Source organism: Adiantum capillus-veneris, chromosome 22 (assembly GCF_014529385.1).
Source record: "Adiantum capillus-veneris isolate H3 chromosome 22, ASM1452938v2, whole genome shotgun sequence".
Lineage (NCBI taxonomy): Eukaryota > Viridiplantae > Streptophyta > Polypodiopsida > Polypodiales > Pteridaceae > Adiantum > Adiantum capillus-veneris.
The window spans coordinates 133663675-133676852 of NC_140952.1; the positions used below are offsets into that span (position 1 = coordinate 133663675).

General features: G+C 42.3%; 1 protein-coding gene and 1 pseudogene across 2 annotated transcripts; both read right to left on the reverse strand.

Annotated features, from left to right (window-relative positions):
- Window positions 1–9436: 9436 nt before the first annotated feature.
- On the reverse strand, window positions 9437–10878 carry LOC147430254 (uncharacterized). The gene is made up of 3 exons (XM_086494746.1): window positions 10687–10878; window positions 10568–10613; window positions 9437–10463 (listed from the first exon to the last, which is right to left on the reverse strand). Exons 1-3 carry the CDS (start codon window positions 10876–10878, stop codon window positions 10309–10311), a joined length of 393 nt encoding a protein of 130 aa, XP_086350872.1. The 3' UTR covers window positions 9437–10308.
- On the reverse strand, window positions 10591–12825 carry LOC147430255 (F-box protein At1g47056 pseudogene; annotated as a pseudogene). Its single transcript, XR_015185772.1, has 2 exons — window positions 12635–12825; window positions 10591–12560 (listed from the first exon to the last, which is right to left on the reverse strand). The product of XR_015185772.1 is annotated as an F-box protein At1g47056 pseudogene (transcript).
- Between the last annotated feature and the right edge of the window lie 353 nt (window positions 12826–13178).

Sequence of the window (13178 nt, forward strand, 5' to 3'; positions counted from 1 at the left end):
GGCATATCTGAAGGTGCCAATGTAACACACCCATGTCTTTGTTGTATGGCAAGCATGGGAATAGAAAGGTGGATGGCTACAAATGAAGTTGGAAAACCACCCTCTAGAAATAATGCTGATTTATCTTGTTGTCCTTCTTCTTCCATGATTTGGGATCCCGTTCTTTCAATAGAGCTTGAAAATGTACATACTTGTACATTGCATATATAAATCAAAATTTTGGATTATTTAGATTATACATATGTATTAAATCCAACAACACTTGCAGATGAAAGCATAAATTTAATGAAGCTTTGCTTTCAAAGATGGGTTTTCATGGTGTTCATGTCCAACTGAAAAAGGATCCCAAAACTTTCCAAAGGAACATGTAATGTTCTCCAGGATGTTTCAATGGGCGGCGCAAATGTGAGGAGATTTTTGAGCAACCATGATGGTAAACAACTTAATGCAGTATGGGGTTGCTGGAAGGATCTTTGTCTAATTACTACTAGTGTTAAGAGTAAACCACATGTAGTCAACAAGAGAATGGAAGTATGAAAGGGACTTGATGAATTCTTACATATTTTAATACAGCAAGTTAGTACAACCACATACGCATAATACTTCAAGAGGAAAATACAAAATTTGATAAAAACAATTAAAGAAACTTGGGAAGCAAAAAGACATCACTTACTACTTGGTAAGCTTTCAAAATCGCTTCTTTAAGGTTATAATAAACAATTTGAATTCTTAAATTTACACTTAATCACATAATCACTCATATTAGTATAGCTTAGCTTAGTAATTAGAATGGTAGAGGCGATGAGCATGCATTGAAGCTTGGCTCTTGGTTGGATTTGCATCACAAAGCCAAGAGTTGTTGGTGTAGGCCTCCCTTCTCACAAGCTTGGAGTAGGTGATAACCTTTCCATTAAAGCTTGAGAAGGAGAGAGAGTCTTCTTTACTTCACATGTGAGCTATACTTCACATGTGAGCTAGTGTGAGTGTGTAGGTGATAATGCCTTTGAAAAATCAGCCCCCTCTCTCTCTTGGTCGACCCCTCTTGCTATTTGCTCTTGCTAGCATCCTATTGGACCTCCCCAGGCTTAGCCAATGGTAACTAAGCAGTATAAGTGATAGCCTTCTGCCATGTGTCCCCCTTTCTCCTTTTGTGAGAGCTTTAGGTAATTTAATAATTCAACTAAACTCTCATTGGACCCCTTTGCCTCCTGGCCAATAGGAATCAGGCAAGCCATTGGGTTGTTGAATGCTCATTGGTCCCCTTGGGAGACTGTCCAATAGTCTTCTAGAGAGCTTAATTCTTATTGGTTCTTTTATTAAGTGTTTTTAAATTAATTAAACTAGATTTACTCTAGCCTAATTCTCATTGGTCCACCTCCAAGGCCATCCAATAGGAATTGGGTACACCTTGTGGGCATCTGGACTAGGGAGCTGACATGTGTCCCTCATTCCCTTTGTGTGAAGGGAGCTCGTGTGTGTGTGTGTGTGTGTGTGTGTGTGTGTGTGTGTGTGTGTGTGTGTGTGTGTGTGTGTGTGTGTGTGTGTGTTTCTCTCTCATCCCCTAGTTCCTATGTAGGGATTGCTAAAGACTTTTGGGACACACACAAAGCATTCAATTTCCCCATTGTTTGACCTTTGGACACAACCTTTGAATTTTGGAACCTTAGCATTTTGGAAGTCTTAATGGGCTGAACCTTAGGGTCTTTTAAGCCCATTGTTGCACATGGCTCTTTTAGAGATGGCCCCCCCTTTGGATCCTAATTTTCCCTCCTTTGGATCCCTATTGTGGCCGGTCTGCTAGCTTAACCAATATTCTAGCTTTTTCTCCCCTGGCACTTCCCCATATTAAATGATCAGTTTAACATGAGAAAATCATTCAGGAGAATTAGATATTGATTATTATGACATTACCTTTCTCTTGAAATCATAGTCGTCCTCGACTATGGGATAGAGAAGATAAAGCATATTCATTAGTCCTTTTCTTAGCGGGTAGAGGATCCCTATGTTACCCTACGACATCATTCCACAATGGATGACTAGTCCATTTGGCACTTGAGAGCTTGAGACTGCCGCAAGCATGTCTGCACATTAGTCCTATCATCTTCCATAGTAGAGTGACAAGCTCTACTTGGTGTTCGGGAGACGTCGTCTCCGCAAACTTGATCTAAGCATGCATACTACTTCATTTTTGTGCACAATAAAGAAAAAGAGAGTCTTATAAGACAAAAATTTTGTTCATTTTTAACATTTGTACATTTGCTTACTCTTGGGAAGCATTGTAAGCATTGACAAGGTTTAGGTTATCCTTTAATTGTATGCCTTGCATCCATCTAGCATCTTCAAAAGGATAATTCTTAAACTTAATAAGATATCGTCGGATAGTCTTACCGCCTCTTAGTACCTTGTCTTCATGTCGGAGAATAGACTCGGGCTGCAGCACCTCTTCTTGGTCCTCGATCTCCGGTTGGTCTTCAATAGTTGGTTCTTGAGGTGGCTCTCCTTTGTAAGGCTTTAGTAGGCTCACATGGAAAGCATTTTGAATGAGCCAATGGTTGGGCAACTTGAGTTGATAGGCCATCTCATTGATTGGCCTAAGAATTTGGAAGGGACCATAGTACCTTTTTGCTAACTTAGCATAGTACTTTTGGTGTCCCGTAGGATTCTTGCCCGTCGTGTGCCTTAATCATGCCTTGGGAAATATGAGTAAGACCCAATCATTTTCTTTAAAGGCTTGGGCTCTTCTGTGCTTGTCAGCAGCAGCCTTTTGCCTTTTCTATGAGATAGAGATAGCATCCTTAATCTTTTGAAAAGATTCTTGTAGGTCTCGGCTATACTCATCTACAACGAAGATCTTCCCGTGTACCTTAAGTAGCAAGGGACTTTTTGATCTTCCCTCAATTACCTCAAAAGATGCTTTTTCCGTGGAAATATGTACAGTGTTATTGTAGGCATACTCCACCAAGGGTAAGTACTTCTCCCATTGGGATCTTTGATCTACTTCCGTTACATAGGCTTTTAGTAGATCGAGAATTGTTAGGTTAGCTATTTCACTTTGGCCATCCGTTTGCGGGCGATAGTCCGAAGAGAAGTTTAGCCTTGTCCCTAAATTCTCAAAGAGACCCTTCCAGAAATTACTGGTCATTCTAGGATCTCTATCCGACACTATAGACATTGGCAAGCCATGGTACTTGAAGATTTGTGAAATGAAGAGGGTTGCCATTTGATGGGCTTTGATAGTCTTTTTGACAGGTATAAAATGAGCTTGTTTACTGAACTTGTCTACTATCGTCCATATTCCCGTATTCCCATGGATAGACTTAGGCAATCCAAAGATAAAATCCATGGATATGCTCTCCCATGGTGAATTAGGGTTGGCAAAGTTTGAAGCAATCCAAGTTGCTTCCCTCTATCAAACTTCGTCTTTTGGCATACCACACATTTAGAAACATACTCTTGTATGTTTGCTTTCATGGTAGGCCAATAGAAATATATTTCAATCCCCTTTAGGGTAGACTGAATCCCTCTATGCCCTGCAGAAGGAGGAGCATGAGATTCATACATTACTTTCTCATGTAGTGAGCTAGTAACACATAGTCTATTGCCATAGAGAAGATAACCATCTTGTAAAGTAAATGGTTCCTCTTTCTTCCCTAGTGCAAGGGCTGAAATCACATCTCTAAAATCGGGATCAATAGCATACTCATCTATCATAGAAGATAGATCATTGTGAGTGCTATGGAAACCGCATCCACTATCAACCGTCTTGAGAGTGCATCGGCTACTTGATTACGCTTGCCAGCAATGTAAGCAATATGAAAATGAAATTGCAAAAGAAAATTTTCCCACCTCATTTTGTTTGTCAGAGAGCTTGGTCTGCGTCATGAAGTACTTAAGACTTTGGTGATCCGTTCGCAGAATGAAAGGAGTCCCCAATAAATAGTGCTTCCATGAGTCTAAGGCATGTAGGACTGCAAGGAGTTCCTTTTCATATATGCCTAGAGCTTGCTCAACAGGGTCGAGCCTTCGACTTTCATAGCCTATGGTGTGCCCTTCTTGAAGCAAAATAGCTCCAAGGCAATCACCACAAGCGTCACATTGGACCTCAAATGGCTTTGAGAGATCCGGTAGTGTAAGCACAGGTTGAGAGGTATGCTTTTCGAAAGCATTGTTCTCCTTGGCAGACCATGTGTACCTAACGTTTTTCCTTGTTAGGTCATGTAATGGCCCTACTATTAGTGAGAACTTTTCTATGAAGCGTCTATAGTATGCACACATACCTATGAAGCTTCTTAACGCATGAAGATTCCTTGGTTTAGTACATCCTTTTATTACCTCTAACTTTGATGGATCCATTTGGATGCCATCTTGAGAGATAATGTGACCTAAATACTGAATCTCTTGTAAGAAAAAATCACTTTTCTTTCGATTAACATAAAGTTTATTCTCTCTTAGAACTTGAATATTACCTGAAGGTGTCGCTTGTGTTCGTCTAATGAATTAGAGTAGATGATGATATCATCAAAGAACACTCCAGTAAACGTTCGGTCATGCTTGAATAGATTCTCCATCAAGCGGTTGAATGTGGCTCGTGCATTGGTCAATCCAAAAGGCATGACAATGTATTCATAAAGACAAAACGTAGTGCAAAATGCGGTCTTTACAATGTCTTGATCAACTATCCTTATTTGATGATAGCCACTCTTTAGGTCAATCCTACTGAAGTAGGCGGACCCTTGTAGCTTATCAAATAGGTCTTCTACCCGTGGAACAGGAAACCTATTCTTGATAGTGATCCTATTTAGTGCTCTATAGTCGACACACATACGATATGTGCCGTCTTTCTTTTGCACTAGTAGCACAAGAGAACAAAATAGAGATGAGCTAGGCCTAACCATGCCCTTCTCAACTAACTCATGCACTTGCCGCATAATCTCCTCTTGTTGAGCTTGAGAAACTCTATAAGGAGGTTTGTTAGGTTGTGAACTTCTTGGAAGAACCTCAATTGCATGGTCATCATTGCCTCGTTTAGGAGGTAGCTCACAAGGGATGTCGTCAATAAAGACATCTTGAAACCCCTTGAGAAAATTGTATAACTCTAATTCCTTTTGATTGTGTATATTTTCTTTTGCTAGAACATTAGGTTCATTTTGAGAATCTTTAACAAAAATCATGTACACGGAAATAGAGCTACTTGTTGAAATCTTGTGTATGTACAATGGGTATAGTGTTACCCATTTCTTTAGCATCTATATACATATCTTTTTCCCTGAACTTAAAGGAGATTCTCCTTTCAGGGAATTTAACATTGGTAGCCATGGGATCAAACCATGGTGCCCCTAGGATTACATGCTCATGCTTGAGAGGAGAGATAAAGAAGTCCTCTTTGTCCACATAGCTTTGAACATGGAGCCTCAATTTCCACATTAAGGGAGTGACTGAAGCTTCTTGCCCCTTGAAAGCACCGTCTACGGGTAGGACCTCTCCCATCTAGTAGGTTTGTGTGCCTAGCTTGGTGGCCAACTCTATAGATATTAAATTATGACTAGAACCGGGGTCAAAGACAATAAATGCATCATGTTCTCTTACCTTTTCCCAAGCATGGCATAGATAAGATCCTTTGTGGTGAGTTTCCTCCTCTTGGATTTCGACCAAGGTAGCTCTAGGAGGATCATGGCGGTTATTCTTTTGGGGACAAGCGCGATACGCATGCCCTTGTTCGCCGCACTTGAAACATTGGTTATCCTTGGGATAACGCTAAAGCCCTTCAGGAGAGAGTTTATTTTTGCCTTTATAAACTCCCTTCTCTTTAGCTTTGTTGGAGTTGCCCTTAGGAAACTTTTGGACATTGTCCTTCCTCTTAGGCTCATTGGAACCCTTGTTTTTAGGGGGCTTGGAATTCCTCTTAGCCCCTGTTTGGAAATTGATTCGAGAGGCCACCATAGTATGATGTATTACGGCCGATATGGCGCGTGGCCTTTGGGAGTTGACATACTCCACCATTTCTTCGGTTAAGCCCGCACAAAATTGTTGCGTTTGCTCTCCAAATTCCAACTTTTTGAAGACAGTGGCTGTGAGTTGTAGGTCCCAAAACTTGTCTACATATTTGTGGATGGATTCATAGGTAGAGAGCTTTAAGCTTCGCCATTCGGTGAGTACTTTGTCTTTGGCATTGGTGGCCAAAAACTGCTTCATAATGGAAGCTCGTAAAGCTTTCCATGTTCGTGGAGCTTCAACGTTGGCCCGTAGGCTAGACCACCATTGCCTGGAGGACTTTTGAAAGTGCATAGCTACATGGTGTAGCTTAGAGGACTCCGTGAAGCCCTCATCTCCGAACGCTGCATCAAATTGTTAGATAAAGGCCAAGACTTTGTCCGTAGCACCAAAAGATCCATCATAGGTAAGGAAAGAGATGCTCTTCCCTCCCTCTTTGAATTTCTTGAGCTTGGACGACCTCTTCCACGCGGCATAGGATTTCCTATGGCCTCTTGTTTTTTATGGTTCAAAGGTTGCACCATCACTTTCTTCAGAAGATGAAGAATGTGAGGAAGATGGAGAAGAGGGTGACCTCTTTCTCGCCTTTTTCTTGCCTTGATCCTTGTTGTCTTGACCGTCACTTTCATAAGAGGAAGAGGATGGAGAAGATGGAGAAGAGGGTGTTCTCTTTCTCGCCTTTCTCTTCTCTTGCTTTTTGTCATCCCTCTTTAAAGTATGGTGTGGAGAAGTATGCGATGGTCTTCTCCGTTTTGGAGGTGATGGAGAGCGTTTAGCCCGCCGTCTTCGTGGAGCCATCTCCGTCGAGGTGGCGGGAGACTCACTTCTTTCTCGTTCCTTCGGTGGAGGCTCTTGAATCTCCTTTGAGAAGGAGATGCGTCATCAAGGAGCAAATTTCTGAGCCCTTCATAGGGATCCTCTTCTTCTTTTCGAATCGGAGAGAGACCTCTTTTGGAAGTCTGGCAAGGAGGCTTCCTAGGTGTTCTCTCGTCATGGTGGGGAGCTTGGAGAATCCCATGAGCACAAAGCTGCCGTTGCACTTCACTTTGGAGGGATGGATTGCCCATGGCTTGTTGAAGCCTAGAAACAAGATAGTTAACAAGCATCGGGGCATCATTAGTAGGTTGCTCATTAGCAAAATCAAAGATATCAACATTAATTTCACTCTCTTTACTATTGTCAACCATTCTAACAACTTTTAAGTGTAAACTTTTTAGGTGTACTTTGGCAGTTCAAGCCCTAGTTGCTACTCCTCTTTACCCCTTTAGAAAAAGCACTCAAGCTACTATACCCGTCGCTCGAATACCATTAATTGCAAGGAATAGAAGAGAGGGTCGTTCAACACCAAAACAACACCGGCTCCTTTCAAGATTCTAATAGGTCAATAGTGGTTAAGCCGTAGGCACAAGCCCCGTAGGACTCCACTATTAAGACCATAGCTCTCGACGGTGATGCCCAGTTAACTGCACAAAGGCAAGCGCAATGCAAGGCTGAAAATTCCCTATTCTACTTACTCACATGCAATTAATAGTACCAACCATTTATAGCTAGCTTGAGGACCTTCCTTTCTAGAAGAGCCTTTGTCTGAATTTTTCCTTTTTCCTTCTTCTCTTCCAAAAAAGTTATCCTCATCAAGATGCTCAATCTGCAAAAAGAATAAACAAACTAAATTGCATCCAAAAAGTAAATCAATTCATGAAATGGATGTTTCGACGAAAAAATTTTACCTTTCGTAATTCATTATCTTCAAGAACTGCACTTTTTAGCAAACTACACTATCCAAATCTTTTCTTGATATCATCCGTACTTACCTTGAATTTCAAATCAAAATTTCTTCTAAAAGAGTCCACCCCCAACTCCTTGAGCTTGGCTTCGAAATCCTCATCTTTGAGGGTGGGTTCTTCCTCTTCAATTCTTCTTAAACGTAAAGAAAAATCATTTGAAGCCTCAAAGAAACAATCACCCATAGTTTGTAAATCAAGACCCAAGAACTCTTCTTACTCAAGTGATAGAGTCTTGGAATTGTAAGTAGACATGGTTTTAATCAAGCATGCACCATTTTATCCTCCCTCATGAAAGGATGTCATAAGATCATCTCATATGACATAGGATGCTTGGAGAAATCCATAACGATGAAGATATGCGTTACCTTGTGTCCAAGGACTTTGATCTTGGTATATTTCAGCATTCCAATATGTTTTGCAATAGCGCCATCGACTATTTTTACCACTATACTACCTTTTTAGATAATTGAAAGAATCCTATTTTCCAAATGCCCAATTGGCATGTTAGGCCTGTGTTATTCGAGTATTTTGAAGCTCAATTTGCCCTTTATTTAGATAAATTGCCATGATTCTAGCATCCAGATTATTGAGTATTATTGAGTCTTAATTGATCCTTTCGCATAATCTCGTTTGCGATATGGTTTACATAAGTACCCCGTTTTTCATAATCATAGCCAATAATTGGTATCAAGGCCTTGTATTCTTGCCAACTAGGGCCACACAATCCTAACATGGATGTTCCTTATTGTAATCATATCCACATTAGAAGTCCCTTAAGGGCATTGGCATTCACATTGTCCATGCTTGACCTTCAAAAGACCAACCTCTTTGCCAATCTACTCATGCAGGTGTATCATTGTAGTTGTGGTTGAAAAGAAGTCTCAGTGTAGTTGCTCACTTTGTGTGTGTGTGTGTGTGTGTGTGTGTGTTGCATTGTAGCTAGCATGTGTGTCTTTTCAAGTGGGTCTAGGTGGTGCACTCGGAACTTTGCAAATTTTCTTAGGGTTGGAAACACTCATTGTCCTAGAAGCCAACCTCAACGCTAAAGGGCACGAGGTCTTTAATGAAGCCCCGATTGAATCCATGGCAACAAAGTGAGGGCGCGAGATGCGAGGTAAACCCAATTGTCCAATTTTAAAGGAGTGTGTTCAAGTTTCCTTTTTTGTCCTAGTTTAAGTTTGCCTACAAAGATTTGCTTCTTTTTTTGTCCTAGCTTACATCTATCTGCCTGCAAAGATTTGCTTTATAGGTTTTTGTTTAGGCATTGGGGACACCAAAAGGAACACGCCCAGGTGATTAGAGCATTGGGCTACCGTAGTGCAAGATTAGGGTTCAAATCCCCGAGGTGCCAACCATGTGGACATTTTGTTTGACATCCAATCTTCTCGATATTCTCCACCATCAATCCCATCTTGGGGGCTTCATTTAAGACCCAGTGCCCAATGAAGCCCCCCATGCCCGACCACTAAACCATGCCAACCACATATCTCTGTTAGATCTCCACCCAATTTCATCTCCAGACAGAGCCACGTAGGCTGTGCCAAGTGGAACCCTTGTGCTAAAGCTCTCTCTCTCTCTCTCTCTCTCTCTCTCTCTCTCTCTCTCTCAGTTGTACTAATAAAACAACTTTTAAATTAAACTCGACCAACTTCAGCAAATGATTCGGTAGAACTAGATATGCTTCACCTTTAAGGAAAGTGCAAGGTATAGACCCATGGTAGCCACCCACAAGACAATATAACCATCAGCTCCATCATATTGACTAAATACCACAACATCCCCACTAACATAATCAGTGCCCCATAGTGGGTGTAGAACTAGGTACTCACAAATGCTCTCAAACACAGTACACACCACACACACACACACACACACACATACATGAGCATTCATCAACACGAAGTTCAGCAAGTACTGAGTTTCTGTCAAGACTCCGGAGATCAAGGGCAGACTACTTTAGCCTCAAGAGTTCACAGTATCATTCTCCCCAAGATCCCAACAAGAATGCTGTGTTATAACTTCCATGCTCTCCAGAACGCTGAAAGTTTCCAGTTTCAAGCCTAAAACAACTTTTGATGTAGAATGGGACTACTACTTAATGGGGACCTTACTGGAACAGCGCTCTTCAATCATCTGATGCAATCTCCAACCAGTAGAATGGCACCAGTATGGTAGTCTCGGGCACAAAGGGCTACTTAAACCCCTGCTAAACATTGCCAAGAAGGGCACGCTTTTAGATCCCCAAGCTCCCTCACAAAATAGCAAAGAGCAACTTAAATTTAATTGCATTGGGCCTAGCAGACAACTTGTCCATTGCTGCTCAAACTGATACAATCAACTCCCCATTTGTATTAAGGCCAAGACCATAAACCACCTCACAAGGAGCTACAGACCTCTTCGATGAGGTGACAAAGCTGTCATTTTCCCAAAAAGATTAAGGGTAGTTTCAAAACTTCAATTCCCTGCGACAGGCCTAGATTGCCATTCATCTTAAGCCACACCTTTTGACACAATGCTTTCAGAGTTCAACATTTTACCAAGCAATGTACAGGGCAACTTGTAGACAACCCAATGCAAGGGCACAGGCAGCAAACAAGTTTCTGGTAGAAGACATTACGTTCGATTGCAACCAGCGTTTCAGCTCTATGTCAGCCATATATGTCCTGAGCCACTTCTGCAGAGTAGAACCTGATTGATTATCAAGAATTTTAGACAGTCAGAGAAATAACATGAAAGTATGCAGCACTAAAAGAAACCAAAACCACACAATCACACTGCATAATTTTCCATACTGATATGGATCCATCCACATGCATTGCCAAACCGAACCAAGCTTGTCTGCAACTCAACGAGAGAGAATGAATTACAAGTCCCAAAAGGGAGAACTTCATTTCAGTGAACACCAAAAAACCTCGCCCACCAGGAAGTAAATAATGTCCACAAAAACCATGGAGCAAAGACTTTTCCCTTGCAAAAATGGACATACAACAAGGACATATCCATAATTTACAGGATCTCTTCCCAGAACACCAGATAGCTTGTCACATTTATAAGCAGCTGCAGTAAAGTTCAATCCAGCTCTGTCTCTCAAGGCATAATACATACTCTCTTTGCAGTTAGTGTAGGGAAGCCCACTCTAAAGGCCTGAATGACTTGGGCTACAGCAACAACCACCACCCATCTGACATTTGAGCAAGCGCCTGTCTCAAGAACTCCGAAATAGAGAAGCATCACCTCCAAAAGCATTAATGACCCCAATCAAAGACACAGACTCAGTAAGCTGGTATCAACTAGGCTTAGGAAATCTTCGTAATAAATTTCCTGCAGCAAGCAACAGCCTACTCTTGCCCAAGAACACCCTATTGCGAGTGTTCAAAGGATCGTGTCCAGGGCTGTCACTAAGGTCTTCGTCTTCGTGCCTTACCTCAACAGGGATATCCAATGATGCAGTAACAGACGGCCGGCTCAAATGAAACAGCAATGCAGAAACCATGGTTACATCTTTGCATCTCTTCACCTTCACTTTGGTAAGGCTTGGGCACCCCTTTACCAGCCCCTCTATGCCAACATCAGAAATGGGGCAGTTCTTTATGCAAAGCTTCTTCAAAGATATGCACCTTTCTGCTATGCACGAAAGTTCGGTGTCTCCAACTGCTTCAGTACTGCACAATGCCATCCTCTCCAGGACTGTGCAGTTTGACGCTATAACATCCAAGCTTGACTTTGTCACAGATACACCTATAAGAACAAGCTCTTGCAATTTTGTGCAGTAATTTCCCAATACAAGCAAGCCCTCATCTCCCACCGGATGAATCGACCTATCATCTATGTACAACTTCTTGAGACCCCGGCATCCATTTGCAATTGCTGCAATCCCAGTGTTTGAGCATTCCCACACCTTGGACACATGAAGAACTTCAAGCTTTGAACAGTTTGCAATCGCTGTCAAGGCCACACCACTGATCTTGAGGAAATCTATGTGCAATTCAACCAACTCTGAGAGATTCTCGCATATCAGTGTGAAAAATGAATCCCACATGTCTGGGTTCCGAGCTAGAACAAGAGTTCGCAACTGCTTGGATCCTGATATCAGTGTTCCAAAAACATCCGTGCATGTTACTTCCTTAAGGCATAGGCGTCGGAGACGGCTTGCCCCTGGCAGTATTGGCTGTGGCTCATCTGATGACCTCCGGAGCCTTTTGACAGAGAGATCTTCCAGTTTCGGACAATTTTCAAGGAGAGGATTGAGTCCCTTGGAGGAGAATCCACATGAGCCACATGAGAACTTCTTCAATGAGTGCCCACGGACCTCAGCAAATGCAGCAAGACCATCATCAGATATGGCTTTGCAACATTTGAGCTTCAGTCTAGAAAGATTGGTACAATGCTTGCCGATCAGGACAAGAGCCCTGCTATCTATGCTGACTTCTTTTCTGCTACATCGAAGAGACAAGTAAGTAACGAAGGTATACCGTGATAAAATGAGAGACAAATGGGGTTCGATGGCGGCCTCAGCATGAAGAGCCAGGCGATCACGGGAGGTAGATTCCACAAAATGCCATCGCTTACAAACGAGAGAGCATCTGTGTCTATCAGCCGTTGAAAGTTTGTGCAAGATCGAAGCCAAGCATTCATCTAGTAGATGAAGAGTCAGATCTTGCTCCGAAGAAGGGACCTCTGCATCTCGGGTGTTGAAGATCGCTCTCTGGGTAGAAGAAAGTAAGGGAGGAGCAGATGGAGAGTGAGCAGAAGACGTTGTCTGCCCCATAGCTAACTTTGGCAGATCTGCACGCTCAGGGAGAGATTTCAGGCCTAAGCAGGAGTCCTAGGAAAGACTGAACCCTTAACCTAACCCTTACCCTAGGAGCGCGCCAATCTGAGACTGTTAAGAAGATGATGAGCACGTTGCCTTTTCCGAGTCTGCAAGACTTCGTCGTATGCGGGCAATTTTTAAACACAGAGCTCTATCAGAGACTCCAGATCCAGAGTCTGATTCCTGAGTCCAGAGTCCAGACCATGGTGGTGGCTATGATTTTTTCAAAGTATTCGGCTACCCTTTAGACCGGGACTTTTGTATTTTTTTACTGATATAACCCGTTTCAAATAATATCATTCGCACTACGTAGTTAGTGGCTTTTCCCTCAGGAGAATCTTATGGAGATTCTTTCTCAGCAACCTCCAAGGACCTCTCACCAGATTCGAACTCTCACTTGAAAGAATTGCCACGGCTGCGATGATATAAGCCAACTAGCCAACAACACCCACACATGATGATGTTGTTGAACTCTGCATATTAAAAGAAAGGCTCCAGACTCCGTGCACATCGACCTTCCTTGCACTGCACGAAGGTCTGCCGAAAACGATGTTGTCATCCTCAATACCCTCTCTGCTCTGAAAACCCTA

Excerpts from the sequence above, each read along its gene's own strand:
- LOC147430254 (XM_086494746.1), bottom strand. The coding sequence starts at position 10,878 with ATGTATTATGCCTTGAGAGACAGAGCTGGATTGAACTTTACTGCAGCT. Across the intron at positions 10,614-10,686 it reads TTTACTTCCTGGTGGGCGAG|ACAAGCTTGGTTCGGTTTGG; the intron begins GTTTTTTGGTGT and ends GTTGAGTTGCAG. Across the intron at positions 10,464-10,567 it reads ATGTGGATGGATCCATATCA|GTTCTACTCTGCAGAAGTGG; the intron begins GTATGGAAAATT and ends ATAATCAATCAG.